Below are 21,864 nucleotides of genomic sequence, written 5' to 3'. Positions count from 1 at the left end.
TTCTTAAATGGAATTCTGTGGGAAAGTAATCTGAGGTTCTAGAAGTCCTTTAAGATAGATAGACTCAGTCATTTTTTTCTTCCTTTAAATATGGGAGTTGGATCTTGAGAAGTACTAACATCTATGTGTAAATCTGTAAGGATATGAGTCTTGATTCTATAGAGACACATCACCTACTGAGTCATTTTCAGCCTTTTTTGATAGATAAGAGAGGGTACATACAACCACCAATCAGTGAACTACTTACAGTCACCCGGTTCCTGAGGACAGTGCCTCATTTTAGTTGAGACCCTTAAATTAATAACACTTGATGCTTACCCTTACCAACTCTTGACATTGCTTTACACTGATCTTAGCAATACGTGGTTGTCCTGAGCCAAACTAGGTACAGTGCCATAATTTCCTTGGAACTAATCACTAACCATAGACACTGTTGACCTATTGTACTTATCACTTAAGATATTCGTTGTGATCAGTTCCTTAGTTTGAAAGAAAAGTGCCAAACTGGGTAAAGCATGATTTGTGAAGTTATAAAAACATACACGTCAAAATAACAGTATTAAAAAATAATTTTGTTCTAGATAACTCTATTTAAAGCAAGTTTATTTCAAGATGATATCATAGTAATTTTGCAATATTGACAAATTTCCTGTAATTAGAATGTTGGTTCCTTAACCTCCTTGAAGCATTTATTATAACTGTATGTTTTTGCCCTTTTGAAAATTTCTTCATTTTTATAAACACTCAATATTGTCTTAAAGGTTATGTTTTTCATTCCTAGTGTCTCTGCAGATATCCTAAAGCCCATTTCTAAAGGAGAACAGACATGTCCCTGACAAAGCTTACTTGTGCTATAGTTTACGCTAACACTCTTCGTTTTAGAACTTTCTTGCCTATGAGCTTTGAGGAAACACCTCTTTTCTTAGTACCATACTATTTACTTGTCTTTCATCCTGTTTGCTTAGGATATGTCTATGTGATTTTACGTTGGAAATCTTCCCTCTCAGAATCCATGTTAATTTTTGAGAAAAGTTGGTGGATTATTAGTTTAAGGATTATATAAAATCCAACTTTTCCTTTATCCTTCTTTCATGCATTCCATATCTTAGTTAAATATTCAGGCTTACTCTACTACCCCTTTCCTTCTCAGCAGTCAAATGAATCAGGAAAAACAGTAGCCCTGGGTGCCTTTCCTATGTATAAGAACTGAAAGTTTCAAGATAATATAAATATTTTTCAAAGGTAGATTTGTTTTTAGTTCTCCCACAAGCTAAGTTATTTTAGATAATTTTAAAATATAACAGTCTCATGATTGTGTGCTTAACCCAAATGTTTTGAGGAAATAGGTTTATGTTTTTAATGATATAGTAGGATTATAGTTCATGTAACCAAAACACTACTTGGGTTTGAGCTTCTAGAAAGAAAAATTAGCTTCGAACACAGTTCTTTTGTATCCGTACTTAACCATTTATGTGGATGAAGAGGAGCAGTGGTACATAAAATGTGACTCAGCAAATCATCCACAAAGCATTTATATGTTAATTTTGAATGATAACTTTCAATATGATAATAATTGACAGATACACACTACTATACATAAAATAGATAACTAATAAGGACCTACTGTATAGCACAGGGAACTCTACTCAGTACTCTGTAATGACCTACATGGGAGAAGAATCTAAAAAAGAGTGGGTATATGTATAACTGATTCACTTTGCTGTATACCTGAAACTAACACAACATTGTAAATCAACTATGCTCCAATAAGACTTTTTTAAAAATAAAAATTAAGGGCTTCCCTGGTGGCGCAGTGGTTAAGAATCCACCTGCCAGTGCAGGGGACACGGGTTCGAGCCCTGGCCCGGGAAGATCCCACATGCTGCGGAGCAATTAAGCCGGTGCACCACAACTACTGAGCCTGTGCTGTAGAGCTCACGTGCCACAGCTACTGAGCCCGCGTGCTACATCTACTGAATCCCACGTGCCTAGAGCCCATGCTCCGCAACAAGAGAAGCCACTGCAATGAGAAGCCCACGCACAGCAACGAAGCATAGCCCCTGCTCGCCGCAACCAGAGAAAGCCCGTGCACAGCAACAAAGACCCAACACAGCCAAAAATTTTTAAAAAATTAAAAATAAATTTTAAAAATAAATAAATAAAATTAAAATTAAAAAAATAAAATGAACAACTCTATATTGCTTAAAAAAAAAACAACCAATAATAAAGCCCCACTTGCCTTTGGTGCGATAGAGACGCCAGTTTTCTATAAGGGAGCATCAGGCTTAATAGAACAAGAACCCCTCCCCTCCGACCTTTGCCTTCCTTTGCAGTAATACTTTTATCTTAGGGTTGTAATTAGTATTAGAGTTTATAGTATCTGGTACTTTTGTTCTTGCTGTGTGATTTTCTTGGTAGTTATAGAAAAGAGGAGCATGAAAAGAAAACAGAAGGATAACAGTGAAAGATATAAAGCAGAGTAGGTAAAATTTTCTATAAAACTAAAAACATTTACTGTCATATATCATGGAGATAATGGAAACTTACCTTTGTTTAGTTACATACCTACAAAAGTTACATTAGTTTTTGTCTTATGACACTGCATAACTACAGCATGCTAAATCCCGTGCAGCCATTCCTTGATTTACACACAGGTTGTAGTCAAATTTTTTGTTTATCATTTGTTTGCCATTTGGAATTTGTAACATCTAGTGTTTTCCCCACATTATTACTGTTATGGAGGATTACAGGCTAGCCCGTAAAACCCAATTTAATGTAAGGTTGCTGAAATAGAACACTTGTAATTGAGGTGGAAATATTACAATTTAAATTTAGTTATACAGAATAAACAGAACAGAATGAAGGTAAGAAAGAAACCATTTTCTTTTTTACATAAAAGCATATTTAATCAGAGAATGAAGCTGCCCCTGTGCTTTAGACTCGGTGTAGTCTTTCTTTAAACTCATTTTTTTAAAGTGCTTATTTTTTTTTCTTGATACAGGTCTATCATTGGTTCCACCTGTACATTTATTGTCACTGATCAGGTTGGGGGGATCACAATGAAGTGTAGAGAAATTTATTGAGGTGACTGGGGTAAAGAAGAGTGGGAGACCTTGGAGAACAAGGGAGGTGCATTTGTGGGAGAAAAGGCAACAATGAAGGGAATCAGAAGAAGTTATTAGAAAAGACAGCTTCTTTTGCTATAATATGATGATAGCAGCAGCAAGCTTCGGGAATGTTCTTTTTGACGTAAGGGTTTCCTGTATAGTACATATATTTCACATTCCTTCTTTAATCTAAATTGGATTTATCCATTAAGATTAATTAACACGTCTTTCCAGGTAATGCTTTTGGGGAGGTTCAATGCAAATTAAAGAAAAAATTATATAGATAATTTTACAACGAATCAAAACTGTTTCCCTCCCCACCAAACCAGTCTTGTTTTCCTTATTGCTAAGGCTGATATTCAGTAAGTAGTACCCAGATACTGGTTGTTTATGGTCGAGCATCTATTCTGATCAGTTGGTCCTCAAATATTCTAAATATCATCCCTGCATATAACTTTAACCAGCCCATTTTTGCCCATCTGCCATCTGGGACTCTGTAGGGAAAGAAGAATCTCAGCCTGGGCCTAAACCAATTTACCCCCCCCCAAAGACCATTGTGATCACTAATACTGCAACCAACAGGGGAAGTGCATTCAAAGTGCAAAGGAATAAGAAAATTGGATTCCCCAAGCTGGACACACCATCAGTATTCACCTCAAATGGCACTCATCATGTGAAGAGAGACAAGACTGGGAGAGAAAGGCTTTAGTTTTCTTATCATCCCTTTGTTCTTCTTACCAAAAGGTCCCTTCCTTGTGTCCTGTGATGTTCTCACCTGTGGAAGGAGGCCCAGGAGACGATGCCTGTTATATCCTCGACCCCCGAAAGTAGCTTGTTTGGTTTCTTCCCAGTCTTTTTCTGTGGACGTGCTTTCTGTCTCTGCATTGGTTGTACTTGATGTCAGGCTGTCATTTTAATGAACTAGATAGTGCTAAGGAGAATTTGGTACATTGAATATCTGAGGAGTCCCCCCAAATTTGCCAGCTAATTTCTTAGTGTTTGCTCTCCCTTTGAGAGTACAAAAGCAGATACTCATTTGCTTTTTTTTTTCCTAAATGGGAATTTATTTGTATAAGACACTGAATTTCAGCAACATAACATCACAGATTGCTGATGAAAGCTGTCATTAAAGTATCAAATTATGTTAATCACAGCGTTTCGGTACATCAGGTGTAATTTGAACAATTTAATATTGCAGCAGTGAATACCAGGACGTTAACGACAATTGAGAATTATGATGCTTAGAACTGCCTTTAGGATGACTATGAAGGTTGCTTGATTACAGTAGAATAATTTATAGTAATTTATATCAAGGAAGCTTAAATGTACACTTGATTATTTTTAAAATAATGTCATTGGTTCTCATAAGCAGTTGAGAAATTTTGTCCTTTTTTGCTTCTCTATCCTTTAAAACTCTAATATAATTATTTGGCTTAACTTCTGTAATGACTCTTTGGAATTTTGGCCAGGGTATATATTCAGATGAAATTAGAGTTGTTTCTACTTATGAGTTTGGTTTTTTCAATAAGCTTTAAATTCATGTTTTATATTTTAAAATGTAATGTATTCTATTATGTACATGAATTGCATTGTATGTTATATTAATGTACATATTCATTATTTAATATTGTCTAGGCTAAATGTTCAGGACTATGCAAGCTGAAGCACTTTTAAGAATCATGACTGAGAATGCATTAAAATGAACTATAATTGAATAATCCTGTATCTTTCCAAAAATTGTTTACCGCTATTCCATCATTTTTGATCTGTTTATATTGTTAACTGTTATTCTAGACTGTGCTTCTACAATCTCTATAGTCTACAATTAATTTTTTTAGCTTTAATTACATGCACTTCATAAAAATTAATTTCCTATTACATATTTTTCTTATCTGAGTCTCATTTAAAATTAATAAGATTCTAGTAATTTGCTATGTTAATTCAGCAGATATTCTATTTTTAGTTGTATCTGTCATCACGTCTTTAATTTTTATATTGCTGATAATCGTAGTATTTAACCTTTGCTATATACCCACAGTGTGGTAGCTATTGTACATGAGCTATAGAAATTACTTAGTCTTTCTATTCAAGAAGATGACAATTCAGAAGGTTATGAAATACCATTCTCTGGTGATTTTTTTTTTAAAGGAAAGAGTAGGCAGCTATCTATATTGACTAAGTAGTCTGTCAAGGATTTTCCAGTCCTGTGCATCTGTATATCTGATATATAGAAGGGATTTTCCAAATGCCCTTAAATACAAGGTAGATTTTTTTATCCTGTTGTTTTAGTAACTGTTTTCTTATTGAATGAAACTGAAGAAGGAAAGAGGAAGGAACTAAATACCTTGATCCCAGTTCTAAATTACACACTTTGGTTTCTGTTAATCTTGGTTTGTATTATATGCTATAAATTTAGATTTAAATTTGGTGACTAACAACCCATGCTATCATTTTGCCCATTTAAAATATACATTCTTTGTTGTTTTTATTTGTAATCATATCAGTAATGATAAGAATCTGCATACTTAGGAAATATATTTGTGTTTTCATCAACTTTTGCTTATCCATATTAGCAAACATCTTCAAAAATGAAAATTGGGACTTCCCTGGTGGTCCATTGGTTAAGACTCCACGCTTCCACTGCAGGGGGCTCGGGTTCAATCTCTGGTCGGGGAGCTAAGATCCTGCATGCCGCATGGCACGGCCAAAAAAAAAAAAAAAAAAACAGTGAAAATTACCCTTGCTCTGGGGAAGGACTATGTCTTACTTACCTTATAAAGTGGATCTACTACCCCAAACAGCAATCCCTTCCACCTGGGGTGATTTGGGCAATGAGGCTTTAACTGTAACTTCATTTACACAGCTTAAAATTGTATGAGACACCAACCTGCCACTCCTAAAAGTGGATTAAAATGTATTTTTTATTATTAACCAAGGTACTGAACAGTATTAAACTGTGGATTTCAAAAGGCCCATAATTTGTTAATTTGTTTTTCCTGGTTCTTTTGTGTTACAATTTATTTTAGGTATTTTTAAATACATAGCTATTAGGTATAATAACCATTTAAAATTGTTGATGATTTTTGTGAAGCAAATAGGATGCTTAAAAGAGTTCAAATTCTTCTTGAGTAATAAATCTGTGAAAATAGCAGCATGTGTGTGCGTGTGTTGGCCTTAGAGCTTTCAGTGGTATTATATCATAACTGGGCTGTTACTTTATGCAGAGGAGTCATTTCAGCTTTTCCATAGAAAGATGATAGAAGGATCAGCCAATTTTCTCATAAGCATCTGACAATCTGTTAACAATACAGTTGCATCAATGAGGTTTATGTAACATTTGTGAACACACACCCTGACAAAATTAAGAAAAAAACATTTGAATCCTTTGCCTTTGACCTGTCTCTGTGTTTGTACACACGCACACACACACACACACACACACACACACACACAGACATTTGTATGGTAGGCTTGTTTTTGTGACTTATGCTTTACATAATATTTGCTGATATGATTTTCCTATTTTCATTTTTGACCAATCATTTAGCAGAGCACTGAAAAGACTTCCTGCTGAAGATAGGCCTCTCCATAGCTTCTCTCCTTTTCATGGCTCCCGCTTTTGGTATATTTTACCCTGTGCTGGGGAAATCTCGGGGTGCTAACGCGGGCTTCAGGCAGAGCTACAGTATGCTGAGAGTAAGAGGGTGGCTAAGGAAAACTATGGTGCCAGCCATCAGCATACATACCAAAAACTAAACAGAAGGAATGATTTGATGTAGAAACACCCATTCCAGGCCTCAAGAAAGTGATTTCCTTGCTTCTGTTTCTACATAAATAATATGGAGAATAACTTCACCCTAGGAATAATGGTCCTATTAAATTATCTTCGCTATAAGCAATAACTTTTGAAGGAATCAGAATGAATCATAGTGATGAATGATGCCTGTTGACATGAAAGAGACATTTAGGGATCGGGTGCTAGAGTTTTTCTGCGTGTGGATCTGCTAGCTGAGTTACTTTTAAGAATCATGAGTGAAAAGTGGATTGAGATGGTTCATAATAGAATAACTTTCTATTTTTCCAGAACTTCCATCTGCCCAGAATTTTCTTAGTATTTGGGTGGGGGTGGTGAGGACACATTTTGTAGAGAGAAAAGTAATTATTTTGGCCATAGTCAAGTTATACCATTGTTTCTTAGAGTAACTTTCAATCTACTGACTTGGAATGAGCATTTTCTTTTAGTCATCTTTCTATTGGATTAGGTAAGGGTGGTTTGTGAATTCCCTTTAAATCGTTAATATATGGAGAAAGGAAGCTTTATTTGTATCTATATGGACAGTAAAAAGCATATTTACTCTTATTCTAGTACAGGTATTTATGTATCCAGGCGTGAGTGCCATGAAAGTAGTTGGGTTTTAATTTTTTGTAATTGGCTTAATAGGTCACTTTAGACAATTGTGTCGAAGTTGGGCGGATTGCCAACACCTACAATCTGACAGAAGTGGATAAATACGTTAACAGTTTCGTCTTGAAGAATTTTCCTGCGTTGCTGAGCACTGGGGAGTTCTTGAAACTCCCTTTTGAACGCCTTGCCTTTGTGCTTTCCAGTAATAGCCTTAAGCACTGCACTGAACTTGAGCTCTTTAAGGCTACCTGTCGCTGGCTACGCCTGGAAGAGCCTCGGATGGACTTTGCTGCAAAATTAATGAAGAACATACGATTTCCACTGATGACACCACAGGAGCTCATTAATTACGTGCAAACCGTGGATTTCATGAGAACTGACAACACGTGTGTGAATCTCCTTTTGGAAGCCAGCAATTACCAAATGATGCCATATATGCAGCCAGTGATGCAGTCAGACAGGACTGCCATTCGGTCTGACACCACTCATCTGGTTACACTAGGAGGAGTGCTGAGGCAGCAGCTGGTTGTCAGCAAGGAATTGCGCATGTACGATGAAAAGGCTCACGAGTGGAAGTCCTTAGCCCCCATGGATGCCCCAAGGTACCAGCATGGCATTGCCGTCATTGGAAATTTCCTGTACGTCGTTGGTGGACAGAGTAATTATGACACAAAAGGAAAAACGGCAGTTGATACAGTCTTCAGATTTGATCCTCGATACAATAAGTGGATGCAAGTTGCATCTTTAAATGAAAAGCGCACCTTCTTCCACCTAAGTGCCCTCAAAGGATACCTGTATGCAGTTGGTGGGCGAAATGCAGCTGGTGAACTGCGTAAGTGTGTGCACTTCTATTAAGCATAGAGACTAGTTTCTTTACCCCCAGATTCTTGTCAAATCATAAAATAAGCAGTTTTGTAACATCAAAGACCAAAAAATGTAGCCAGGATTTTATTTTAAACTGTTTTTCTTAGAAAATATCAGAGACCATCTGTACGCCTTATCTGGGCATATATTGTTGGCCACACTACAAATTATTATCTTACAAATATATCAATATGTTGCAGAATGTTTTACTTGTGCAATATCTATGGTTTTCATCTTGAAGGTTCAACTAAAAAGTATGTTCTGCTAATTTAAATTCTAATAGTATCTTGGACAGAAGTTTGGCATATTCCCTCATTTTCCATTTTAAAAGCCCACATAATATTTTACTGAACAGGTTAAAATTCTTCCTTACAGAGCACGGACTTTTATAGTTGCTTCTTTTACGTAATCTGTTACCTACCACAGGCCACAGAGTAAGATGATTTTCTTATCTACTAAGTGTTCAGAGTTCAATATTATCCAGAGTTTATTTACTGTGAGTATTATGATAGGTAACTATTAGTCTCAAAAATCATTCTCTCTTGGTGAAATATGAAACAATTTTCTTCACTGTAAACTGATCTGGTAAGCTTTATTATTTGATGGTCCCTTCTTGGTCTTCCTAATCTAAGATCAGCGACAAGTACAGTTAACATAGACCAATACTTTGGCTACATAAATTAACACTAATTTTGTTATTTTAGATAAAATTGGAACAAGGTGGCTGTCCAAGAAGTCAGAAAGACCACATTTTATGTCATGTCTTACATATCTGTCATTACCATCATTGTTTGGTAACAATGGGTAACACCCATCTTCCTTTATTCTCTGTTAGAAATAGAGTCCCTGTAGTTGAACGGTATTCCAGGTTCCATAATGCTGGGGAAGTTTAAAATATTGGCATTGACTCTGGATAAATTCAGAGTAATTATCAGAATCTTTTTCTTCAGTATTCTAAAAAATAAAAGGTAGTCTAATGGATTTGAGAATAAGCAGTTTATTGGAGACAAAAAGAGCTGCTCTCAGCTCTTAAACTTTTCAGCTTATCAAGCTCTTTCTTGTTCGTGACATGGTCTTTTTTTTAATGTATATCTTTATTGGAGTAAAATTGCTTTACGTTGTTGTGTTAGTTTCTGCTGTACAACAAAGTGTATCAGCTATACGTATACATATGTCCCCATATCCCCTCCCTCTTGTGTCTCCCTCCCACCCTCCCTATCCCACCCTTCCAGTTGGTCACAGAGCACTGAGCTGACCTCCCTGTGCTATGCAGCAGCTTCCCACTAGCCATCCATTTTACATTTGGTAGTGTGTTTATGTCAGTGCTACTCTCTCACTTTGTCCCAGCTTACCCTTCCCCGTGTCCTCAAGTCCATTATCTACATCTGCATCTTTATTCCTGCCCTGCCATTAGGTTCATCAGTACCGTTTTTTTTAGATTCCATATATGTGCGTTAGCATACGGTATTTGTTTTTCTCTTTCTGACTTACTTCACTCTGTATGACAGACTCTAACTCCATCCACCTCATTACGAATAACTCAATTTCATTCCTTTTTATGGCTGAGTAATATTCCATTGTATATATGTACCACATCTTCTTTATCCATTCATCTGTCGGTGGACACCTAGGTTGCTTCTGTGTCCTGGCTATTGTAAATAGTGCTGCAATGAACATTGTGGTACATGTATCTTTTTGAATTATAGTTTTCTCTGGGTGTATGCCCAGTAGTGGGATTGCTGGGTCGTATGGTAGTTCTATTTTTAGTTTTTTAAGGAACCTCCATACTGTTCTCCATAGTGGCTGTATCAATTTACATTCCCACCAACAGTGCAAGAGGGTTCCCTTTTCTCCACACCCTCTCCAGCATTTATTGTTTCTAGATTTTTTGTTGATGACCATTCTGACCAGTGTGAGGTGATACCTCATTGTGGTTTTTTTTTTTTTTTTTTTTTTTTTTTCTCATTGTGGTTTTGACTTGCATTTCTCTAATGATTAGTGATGTTGAGCATCTTTTCATGTGTTTGTTGGCAATCTGTATGAGTGACATGGTCTTAATGTTACTGGTGTTTCCTACCCATTTTTTTTTTTTCCCTTTGTTGTCACAGTGAAATTTTTTCTAAGGCCAGACTTTCCAGATTGTTGGACTAGCTGTCAGGATCATGAACCACACAAGTTTCCCAATATATTTTAATAATCAGACTTTTAAAAGCACTTGACACATTAATACCCTTAGTGTAGAATTGTCATTTCCTCAGTCAACCCACACACATTATTTTCATGTTATTATACTATTTTAAATTTATGGTGTCTGGAAATAACCAGAAGATGCAAGTAGTGACTTGACGCTTTCTTAGAAAAACCACTTATGTAAGTTCATCTTTACAGGTTTACAAATTATAGGTCATCAGCCCTGGCAGTCAGTGGTCATTTTGAAACTTCTTTTCTCTAAGGAAATAGCTCCATTTTTCAGTCACTGCTTGCTTGGTAATGTTATCACCTCTGTTAATATGCAGCTATTAAGTTTTTATTGTTCCTAATATTTATATTCTGAGAATTTATCATCTTCAGGCCAAGGAGAGTTGTTATATAAGACTGAAGCGCTAGAGGCTTCCTTCTTCTGACTTAATCCTTACCCTGTTTGAGTTCTTCCCACGTTATACTCAATTGGGAACAAGAAGTAGACTACCCCGTTGGGCAAGCGGCTGGCTTCCTTGCTCATGACCTTCAGAAATCACCCCTTTAATCTCTTATTAAAAACAGTCTTCTGTGTTTCAGTTTGAAAGTGACAGGATACAAGAGAATCATGCTTTTCATGAGCTATTCCTAAATTTGTAATAACTGTTTGATTATATTTAGACTTTAAAAACACAATCGCCCAGAGCTTAAACCTAAGGATAATGATTTAAATATTCTAAAAAAATACTCCCCGTCCAGATGGTAAACAGAGGTCCATTTTTATCTTAATTCATAAACTGTGTTTTCACAAATAAATGGATGATTATAATATAGACACAAACCCTCAATACCAAAGGACAACTGTAATTCCATTTAGAGGGCAACTATTTGATATTTCTTTCCCTTTGAAATTTTCTCCTAGAATCTGTAAGCAACTAAGCTTTTGTAGAAGATGATTGCTTCCCTTAAAATCAGCATACCCAGCAAATCCATTCTGTGCTACATATCTGAAGTTAAAATATATTGGAATTTTTTTTTTTTTTTAAATATTATTTATTTATTGGCTCTGTTGGGTCCTCGTTTCTGTGCCAGGGCTTTCCCCAGTTGCGGCAAGCGGGGGCCACGCTTCATCGCGGTGCGCTGGCCTCTCACCATCGCGGCCTCTCCTGTTGCGGAGCACAGGCTCCAGACGCGCAGGCTCAGCAGTTGTGGCTCACGGGCCTAGCTGCTCCGCGGCATGTGGGATCTTCCCAGACCAGGGCTCGAACCCGCGTCCCCTGCATTAGCAGGCAGACTCCCAACCACTGCGCCACCAGGGAAGCCCGGAATTTAAAAAAAAAAAAAAAAAAAATCATGTGATTGACTTATTAAGTACACTCAAATATAGAGTCTTGATTCCAGGAGAACCTTCAGGCCCAAAAGAGTCATTATATAAAACCAAGTAGCAAGCAGCTTCGTTTTGTTCTGTTTTTTTTTCCTCCTGACCCACCCCACCCCTTTGAGTTCCTCCTATTTTACACCCATGTGGGGATATGAAGTAGGCGGGCCCGTCTCGTCACATTCTGTATCGTTGAGGTAACCAAACGTGATGTAACCGCCCTGATTACCTCCCAAAAGAACATCAATGTGTTCTTCTGAATTCCGTTTATAATGTTTCTCCTTGTATAAATAAGAAGAGGATATGTGTCAGTTGCCCTTTGTAATTTTCTTAGACCCATTATTTTTACAGAATAGTAGAGTTTGGTTCTAAAGAAATGCTTGCTTATATTTCTGAATGTTCCAGCGAGGCGGGGTTTTTAACATTTCTCATGTTCCATAAGCGTTTTTTAATGACACCCCCTCCCTCCGCCCCACACTAACATCTGTTGTAATAACATTCCATCTTAACTGATTATGTTGACATAGTCATATTTCTATGTAAATAGAGAAGGGGAGTAGGAATGGGTGTCAGGAAAACGGGATTGATGGGAAAATCATTTCACAGTTTAACAGGTTCATTAGTACCAGTACATCATTTATTCTTCATACACACAATAACCATTGCCTGCATATAATGATGAAAAGAAAACAGTGGCAGCGTTTGCAAGACATTTTAGGTCATTTTAATGCATTTAGCCTTTTAAAATCTTGCCATGGAGTGTATGGACCCAAGCCCATAGTACATAAAAACGATACTGTTAGTGTGTGTGTGAGCTTGGCTTACTGCTGAAATATAATTCCTTAGAAATGCTACTTTCCTTTGACACTGGGTACAGTGGGAAACTGGGGAAAGCTTAGAGTAGCTGTCACTTAAGTGAAAAAGGAGTCAGTTATTTCTGGTATCTTTCAAAATTGTCATATAAGAAATTGATCTTCCATTGAGGTTTTCTGTATTGAGGAGAAATATGACAGCTCAGGTATCTTTCACTTCAGTTAAATAACTCAGGGTTTCAAATAATGAAATAACTTATAGAAAACGTGTTAGATTTTTCCAAATAAATGTACAATAAAATTACTGACATTTATCAAATGCATCCATATCCCTTAATGAATTTGCAGTTTCTTTATTAAGCGACATATTACCAACCGGCACTCTAGGATTCTAGAGACCATCCCCTCTTTGTGGGAGCCATTATTGTCCAAATGGTTTTCTTCAGGACTAATCTCTTTCCTAACCTCAAAGAACAAGTAAATTCCCCGTCACCCCTTGTGCGCGATTCTGAACTCCAGTGGAATCACCTGAGAAAATAAGAGTCCCTGATGAGTTATGTGAAATAACCAACCGAAGTGTAATTCTTAAATTAGGGAGAGTCTCTAATTTAAATACTAGGCCACCAGACTACTGAAGGTGGTTCTCTAGAATAGGGATCAGAAAACTGATCCCTATTGCCAGAAAGGAAATCTTTTTGGCTTTGCAGGCTGTAAGATCTCTGTCACAACTAATCAGCTCTGCTATTGTATTATGACAGCAACTATAGATAATTTGTTTATAAACAAATGAGTGAAGTTGTGTTCCAATAAAGCTTTATATATGAACACTGAAATTCGAATTCCATATAATTTTCATATTTCACAAACTATTCTTTTGATTTGTGTTTCCAACTCTTTAAAAATGTAAAAGCCAGGCTTCCCTGGTGGCGCAGTGGTTAAGAATCTGCCTGCCAATGCAGGGGACACGGGTTCGAGCCCTGGTCTGGGAAGATCCCACATGCCATGGAGCAACTAGGCCCGTGAGCCACAACTACTGAGCCTGCGTGTCTGGAGCCTGTGCTCCGCAACAAGAGAGGCCGCGATAGTGAGAGGCCCGCGCACCGTGATGAAGAGTGGCCCCCACTTGCCGCAACTAGAGAAAGCCCTCGCACAGAAACGAAGACCCAACACAGCCATAAATAAATTAATAAATAAAATTTTTAAAAAAATGTAAAAGCCATTCATATTTTTATCCTGTGGGCCATACAAAAGCAGACGACATACTGGATTTGGCTTACAGGCTGTAGTTTGCCTGACCTCCCCTGTTCTGGATTTTCCCAGTTACCTCATTACCATCCCCACCTGTCATAGACTGTGATGGACTCACTGCTTTGTGGCTCCAACTCCTTGCTTGCTCATCCCGTGTCCCCTCCCCCTATCGAGGTGGTTGGCACTAACATCTCATTGCCTTGTAAATATGGAAAATAGAACTAAGGGCAGGTATCAATATATAGACTTGTTAATTAGATATATTCTATTTTAAAACTAAATATATTGATTTTACTAATAACAATAACAATCCTGCACGGAGAAAGCCAAAGGTTTGGCAATAAAGATTAAATGATGGGAAAAGCTAAAGGAGATGGGTTATCTAGCTGGAAGAAGACAAGTTCCAGGGATGATGAACTATTATATACTTGTTGTGTTATTGGTGATTAATAGCCATCTTACACTTCAGGGACCCCTGTATGAGAAAGTATAGATGGATTCTTATAACCCCCATTACCAAAAAAATGCAGTTAACTCAGTGATAGAAGAACAGCATTATCTTTCTACATAGGAAAATTTTAATAATCGTAAAGAGTGAATAGCTATTCAGATTCTAGCTCCCTATAAAAAGAATAAGAGGAAACTAATGCAGACGGCATCAGAACAGATTGAATTAGAGGAAAGAGTGTAACAGTCTAGAAATTTCAAAGTTCAAGGCAGAATTCTTCATTAAGAAAAGTATAGAACTGGAGTAAAAGCTACCTTTGACATCAAATAGATGGAAAGAAGTCTTTAAAACCCTTCTGATAGGACGTGTGATTAGACTACATTCTTTTATCAGATAAAACCCTACCATTAATTACTTTGCTGATGCCAGTCAATATAGTAGATTCTTTGTAAGTGTAGAGAGGGAGATAATGATATACATTCAGGAGGATTGTGCTTGTCAATTAGGCAAAAGTCATGCTGAAGGCAAATTGGAACTGAACATTCAAGAAGACATCCAGGACTTCCCTGGTGGCACAGTGGTTAAGAATCCTCCTGCCATTGCAGGGGACATGGGTTTGAGCCCTGGTCCGGGAAGATCCCACATGCTGCAGAGCAACTAAGCCTGTGTGCCACAACTACTGAAGCCCGCGCACCTAGAGCCCGTGCTCCGCAACAAGAGAAGCCACCGCAATGAGAAGCCCACGCACCACAATGAAGAGTAGCCCCCGCTCGCCGCAACTAGAGAAAGCCTGCATGCAGCAACGAGGACCCACCACAGCCATAAATAAATGAATGAATGAATGAATGAATGAATGACATCCAGTGGCTGAAAATAGTCACAAACAGTATTGGAGCAAACAGTTTTAGTTTGCCATTAATTGTTGAAATAGCCCTTATTTGGGGGCAAGATTTTGCAGGATCTTGCTACCTGATGGGAAGGTTTAGAAGAAATAGAGTTGGTAAGGGTCCAAGCCTGAAGCAATGAACAAAACTAACAAGAGATTAAAAAAAAAGAGAACAGTTAAAAGCCTTTGAAATAAGACTGAAAATTCAAAACTAAAGTAGAAAAGGAAATCAGTAAAGGGATATGAGAAATGGTATAATACAGGTGTTGTTAGAGGAGAAATAAGTAGTTCATGTAGTGAATTTGATGAAATGAAGTTATTGAAGAGAGTAGAAAATTAATCTCTCTCTCTCTCTAGTTTTGCCTGTTCTCACATTACTGTTGTTTTCTTTTTTTTAACAGTTTTGCTAAGTATCTTTCCATCACTTTAATATATATACTTTTTTAATTAATTAATTAATTAATTAATTTTTGGCTGTGTTGGGTCTTCGTTTCTGTGCGAGGGCTTTCTCTAGTTGTAGCAAGCGGGGGCCACTCTTCATCGCGGTGCGCGGGCCTCTCACTCTCGCGGCCTCTCTTGTTGCGGAGCACAGGCTCCAGACGTGCAGGCTCAGTAGTTGTGGCTCATGGGCCTAGTTGCTCCGCGGTATGTGGGATCCTCCCAGACCAGGGCTCGAACCCGTGTCCCCTGCATCGGCAGGCAGATTCTCAACCACTGCGCCACCAGGGAAGCCCTGTTGTTTTCTTAAATAGGAAAACTTGTTCAAAGGATGATTCATCAATTAGGATTGCATTTGGCTGCAAGTAGCCAAATTTTATTCTGGTGGCTTGATCAAATAGCCCCACTCAGTATCCTCCTGTTTCCATTCCATTGCCTACAACTGTATCATATCATCAATTCCAGCTTCAAGGGAACCTGCTAATTTGAATTTTATTTTGAGTTGGGCACAGCGCTTTCCTGAGCAGTGTTGTGGTTCTGTTAGTAAGAAAAAAGCAGGGTTAGTGGAGATAAGCATTTGGGTTAGCAAGTGGCAGCATCTGCAATAAATAGTATAAACTTTTCAAGTCAATCTAGATGTTGTACTTTTGACCAGAGTCCTCCTAACATCCCTATTGTTTTTCTGCCTTTTAAAAAAGATCACATTTTCTGTCTGTCTGGACTGTCATTGTTCTAGTCTTGAGGTTATAACAGATTGATACTTAAGTAAGATGAGGCCACTTCTCAAATACTTTATGTTAAAGATGATAAATTTGTTACTGAGAGGAAGTACCCCCAATAAAAATCTTAACTTCATATTATGCTGCTAATCATCTTCAAGTTAAGAGCAGTACTGGCTACAACGGTATTGGGTGGTTATATACAAGCTATTGGCTTTAATGTGTAAATACTGAAAAATTATTGTCAGTGTCCATTTTGTAGTCTGGATATAAAATTACGCAATAGGCATCAAAACATACACCAGGCAGTGTGCATACCTTCATTTTCAACTTAAATTTTTGCTTCGTATCTGTTAACCTTTGTTTCCTATATGCTGTGTCATATAGAATCGAAGTGTTTTTCTTCCTTGTGATTGTTTTCATCTTTTCTTCCCACATATTTAGAGCAAAGAAATGGGAGAAATGTCAGATTACAAAGATGTAACAAGATCCTAGAAGAAAAGAAATCCTAGTGATTTCTGCAGCGACAGAAATGTTACCTTATTACATTACGTAGCTCGTCTGATGTAACATGTATCAATGTATTAATGGTTCATATTTTTAACATAACGTCAATAATTAATATAAGTGACCCCCAAAGAATATCTCATAGCTATAATGGAAATATTTCAGTTATTTGGATATTATTATTGTTCCACCTAAAAGGAAAAATAATTAATTGCTAAATTTGAAATTATAAATCATTTTTTAAAATTCATTCATTCTTTTTATTTTTTAAACAACAGCTACAGTAGAATGTTACAATCCAAGAACAAATGAATGGACCTATGTTGCCAAAATGAGTGAGCCCCACTATGGCCATGCTGGAACTGTGTATGGAGGCGTAATGTATATTTCAGGTAAATAATTGCAAATGCAATTAATATGATACATAGACTTTTAGCTATGTCGCCATCTTTCCATCTGGTGTTAATAATAATCCCGGAAATGGATAACCAAAATATAATTTGTATTGATTTTAGAATATATTTTGTGTGTACATTTGCATATGAATCCTTTGGCATTTTATAAGTTTATAAGACTAGCAGCAAACCAATCCTACTGTAAATACCTTACTTAGAAGAAATTGGAAAGCTTTCAGCTTCTCCAGCTTGCCTTTCAGTCCCCATACTCTGTACTCCAATAACTCGGTGCTCTAATAACCACCATTCATATTCTCTATAACAACATTTAATTCATTTTTATTCAGAATTTAGCTAAACTCTATGAGGAAATATATCATTATGTAACATATAAGCTCTACTGTGCATAAAACTTGCTACCAATATACATATAATGCATAATAATGTTCATTCTCTCATTTAGTGCAACCCATAATACGTGTTTCTCTTGTCCTTAGCATTATAATGGGTTCTACTATGGTGTCATTGCATAAATAATTCTATGCTGATTACCTGTATTTTGGCCACATGCACATATATTTTTCTTTTTTTTTTTTTTTTAATTATTTATTTATTTATGGCTGTGTTGGGTCTTCGTTTCTGTGCGAGGGCTCTCTCCAGTTGCGGCAAGCGGGGGCCACTCCTCATCGCTCTGCGCAGGCCTCTCACCATTGCGGCCTCTCTTGCCGCGGAGCACAGGCTCCAGACGCGCAGGCTCAGTAGTTGTGGCTCACGGGCCCAGCTGCTCCACGGCATGCGGGATCCTCCCAGACCAGGGCTCGAACCCGTGTCCCCTGCATTAGCAGGCAGACTCTCAACCACTGCGCCACCAGGGAAGCCCCGCACATATATTTTTCTAATAAAAAATTCTGAAACGGCTGCAGTTGGCTCAGTGTCCCAGTAACAACTTTCATTCTCAAACTGTTGGCGTTCAAATCATCCTTCCGTAGAATTTAGGAAGGAGTCTTATTTTAATGTAACGTTCACTTCAGGTATTGAAATTTTATTCCGTTAGTCAGCTTCTTACCATTTGGCCCTGACACAGTCTACCTCTGACAGTTTTCCCCCTTTTGAAGGCCTGCCAGTGCCAGGCCAGCAGTTACGCTATTAGAGAACAAAGGCGATAAGGTGATGTTTGTGGTCTGAGTCTCTGGACGCTGCCTTATGAAATCTGTAATGAAGAAGGATCAGGGAAAGGCCTGTAGTGTATGATTGGCAGGTTTCTGGTGTTAAATATATGAGCAACTATGGGACGTCTTATATTGAAAGAGCCATCCAGGAAATCATATGCTCCACTAATCGATGATTTACACCATCCACCTATTTTACGTGTGTAGCTGCTATGCCATTATAAGGAGAGCTCCAAGTCCTGTGGGGGGAAGAAAATGACATTCGAATTGTTCTAGTGGTGCTTTGGCATAACTAGGATGCATTGCACAAATGACCTTCCCAGTCAAGAGTAGGCTAGGAACCATAGCTGAGTTTCAAACCAAAGAGCACTGTTTTGCTTGCTGGCAATTCAGTGAAGTACAGAAAAAATATCTAAAAGCAGAAAAAAAATTGATTGTCATCTGGCCACCAGATAATAGAGCTTTGAATGATATGGCTAAAGATTAGTTTAGTTTTCTCCCTAATCTGCAGAATATATAGTCTGATGCTTTCATTGTACAGACTGATTTAGATGTGCTCTAAGAATATACTTTGTAGATGATATAGACTCAATAGAGCAACAACGAATTGCTGTACATACAAAATTCCATATATATTCAGCATTCTAATTCTTTAGCTTTTTAAGAGAGGACGTTACCCACCCTCACCCTACCCACCCAAAACTCTACAAAAATAATCAGTTCCGAATATTCGTATAAGCTTGTACATTTGTACAATACTTTCGACTTTTCCAAAGCATTGTGATTTATTTCAATTCATAGTCACAATCCTAATGAGAGAACTAGAGTGGACATTCTTATTTGACAAATGAGGAAACGGGCACCTAGGCTTTAAAGTGCCCTAGCCCTGTGCTCAGCACCCAGAGGTGCAGCAGGAGTGAATGATGCTTTGTAGTTGGGATTTCCTGTAAACCCAACTCTAAGAGTGGCCAAAATATATTTTCATTCTATAAAGCCTCTTAAATCCCATGGGTCTCTGTTTGAGAAAGCCATTACAATAATATAAGCTGCATTTTTGTTCTTTGAGGAGATGAAAATGTTATTTTCTTTATTTTTAATCCAGAGAAAGTATAGCAGGGAGACATTTATAAGAACAAGGTTGATAAGCTCTAAAATGTCATAATACCTGGATAGAAGTTAATTATCTGTGACCTGTGACAGAGAGCCTCCTATTTGCTTTTGCATTTTTATAATAATCTGTTTACCTCATGCCTATAATTTTCATCCTTTAGGAGGAATTACTCATGACACTTTCCAAAAGGAGCTCATGTGCTTTGACCCTGATACTGACAAATGGATCCAGAAGGCGCCAATGACCACTGTCAGAGGTCTGCATTGCATGTGTACAGTGGGAGAAAGGCTGTATGTCATTGGTGGCAATCACTTCAGAGGAACAAGCGATTATGATGATGTCCTAAGCTGTGAATACTACTCACCGATCCTTGACCAGTGGACCCCAATCGCTGCCATGTTAAGAGGGCAGAGTGATGTTGGGGTCGCTGTCTTTGAAAATAAAATCTACGTGGTTGGTGGGTATTCGTGGAATAATCGTTGTATGGTAGAGATAGTGCAGAAATATGATCCAGATAAAGATGAATGGCATAAGGTTTTTGATCTCCCGGAGTCCCTGGGTGGCATCCGAGCTTGCACACTCACAGTTTTTCCACCTGAAGAAACCACACCATCACCTTCTAGAGAGTCCCCTCTTTCTGCACCTTAAGATCGTCCCTACAACTAAGATGCTGTAGTCCTATCTTTGCAACGTGTCATGAATTCTCTTCTTTCGCCCTCCCCCTTAAGTAGTGTATGTTAGGATTAGCCTCCAGTAATTGATACAAATATTGGAAAAAAGATGACATTGATGTTCTTTGTGCTGTTTGTTTGGCTTTGAGTGTTTATAAAGTGGTAACAAAACCATTCTGGAAATGTATCCCATAGAAGCTGATGTTTAACATACGAGGAGAAAAAAAAAAAAAAAAGCAAGGCAAGGTATTGTCTATAAGATGTTTCTGCAGTACTTTTTTGATGCTGTGTACTGGGTGTAAGGTATTTGTCATCTTACATTAGAAAGCCCAAGAAACCAAGTTGAAGGTGGATTACAGTAAATGTACAACTGTGCTAACTAGGCTTCCAAGTAAAAAGTTTTCCTTTCACCTTTGATCGTGAGATGTGAAAGGGAGGTAGCCCGCTCCAACAGGAAACAATAGACAAAAGGTTGCCAACTGGCATGAGCCACCTCCCTCTTTTCATAAAGTATTTTTGACACATCTGTCAGCCCACCTGTCTGTGGGCTACATTGAGAACACATCAAGTTTCTTAGACACACAGGAGAAAGAATAATTGCAATTCACGAATATTAATTTAAAAAAACAGCATGACCCCTCAACTTGTAAGCAAGGCTTTGGGGTTTTTTAAGTGTGTGTAAATATATACACACACATATATCAAATAGAAGAATTTTAAAAACTGAGTAGCACGTCAAACAAATGCAAAAAAGAAAACTTTGAAATTTCTTCCAAAAAGCAGCTTCCATTAAAATGGGAATTCAGTATGCACGTACTGAATGCACGTATGTAGATTCATACTGAATTTAGGTGAATAAGGGCTAGAAATTTTGAGCAACTAAATTTGTCATTTGGCCAAATTTTTCCTTCCAAAACTGTAATCTACACCTTCTCCTTTGCTGTTGAGGTAACTTACATATTATATGTATTCTGTATACTCAGTTCATAAGATTATTTAGCACAAAGTATAGCAGCTCCACCTGGTGAGTTGCTTTTGCTCAGTGAATTCCACTTCCATGTTTTATTTTTTTTGTTCAATAAAAAACATTTAATGTCGCTTTGGTGTGAGGTATCCTATTCTTGTCTGAGTTGGCTTCCTTTGGCTTCCTTTGATTAAATACCTTTCTTTTTTTTTTTTTAGTATGCCAAGATCCAAATGATCAGAACTTAAGAGTACTGAACAGCTTGGATTAATGAATACTAATGACTTTCATTCAAGGAAGAAAAGAATTTGACCAGGTCAAACTTCATTGGTGAAAACACATTGTTGGTTGTCTCTGAGGAGTTAGTTTGTAGAAGACGCTAACTGACCCCTCTCCATCCCCACAGGGTAATAATATGTCTAAAAACCACAAGAGCAGTGAAATTTCTGAGGTCAGTTTCCCTGATCTTCCAGATAATCCATCTTGCCTAATGAGAAGGGATTGTGTAAAATGACTTAAGAGATTTGTTCTTGACCGAAAAAATGTTTTTGTAAGAGATTGATA

At 37.6% G+C, this 21,864-nt stretch overlaps 1 protein-coding gene across 10 annotated transcripts in view; it reads left to right on the top strand.

The window, feature by feature from the left end:
* KLHL13 (kelch like family member 13) overlaps window positions 1–21,434 on the top strand; it is a 185,314-nt gene extending 163,880 nt beyond the window's left edge. For all 10 annotated transcript variants that reach the window (XM_007178368.3, XM_057538982.1, XM_057538977.1 and 7 more), the window contains 3 exons: window positions 7,549–8,344; window positions 17,269–17,382; window positions 19,826–21,434. In XM_007178368.3, coding sequence (XP_007178430.1) covers window positions 7,549–8,344; window positions 17,269–17,382; window positions 19,826–20,313 — 1,398 coding nt within the window. In that variant the 3' untranslated portion in view covers window positions 20,314–21,434. The remainder of the gene's footprint in view (window positions 1–7,548; window positions 8,345–17,268; window positions 17,383–19,825) is intronic.
* Window positions 21,435–21,864: the final 430 nt, after the last annotated feature.

This window comes from Balaenoptera acutorostrata, chromosome X (genome assembly GCF_949987535.1).
Source record: "Balaenoptera acutorostrata chromosome X, mBalAcu1.1, whole genome shotgun sequence".
NCBI classification, from domain to species: Eukaryota; Metazoa; Chordata; class Mammalia; order Artiodactyla; family Balaenopteridae; genus Balaenoptera; species Balaenoptera acutorostrata.
The sequence above is the reverse complement of the archived record's forward strand: the minus strand, read 5'-3'. Positions and strand labels throughout refer to the sequence as shown.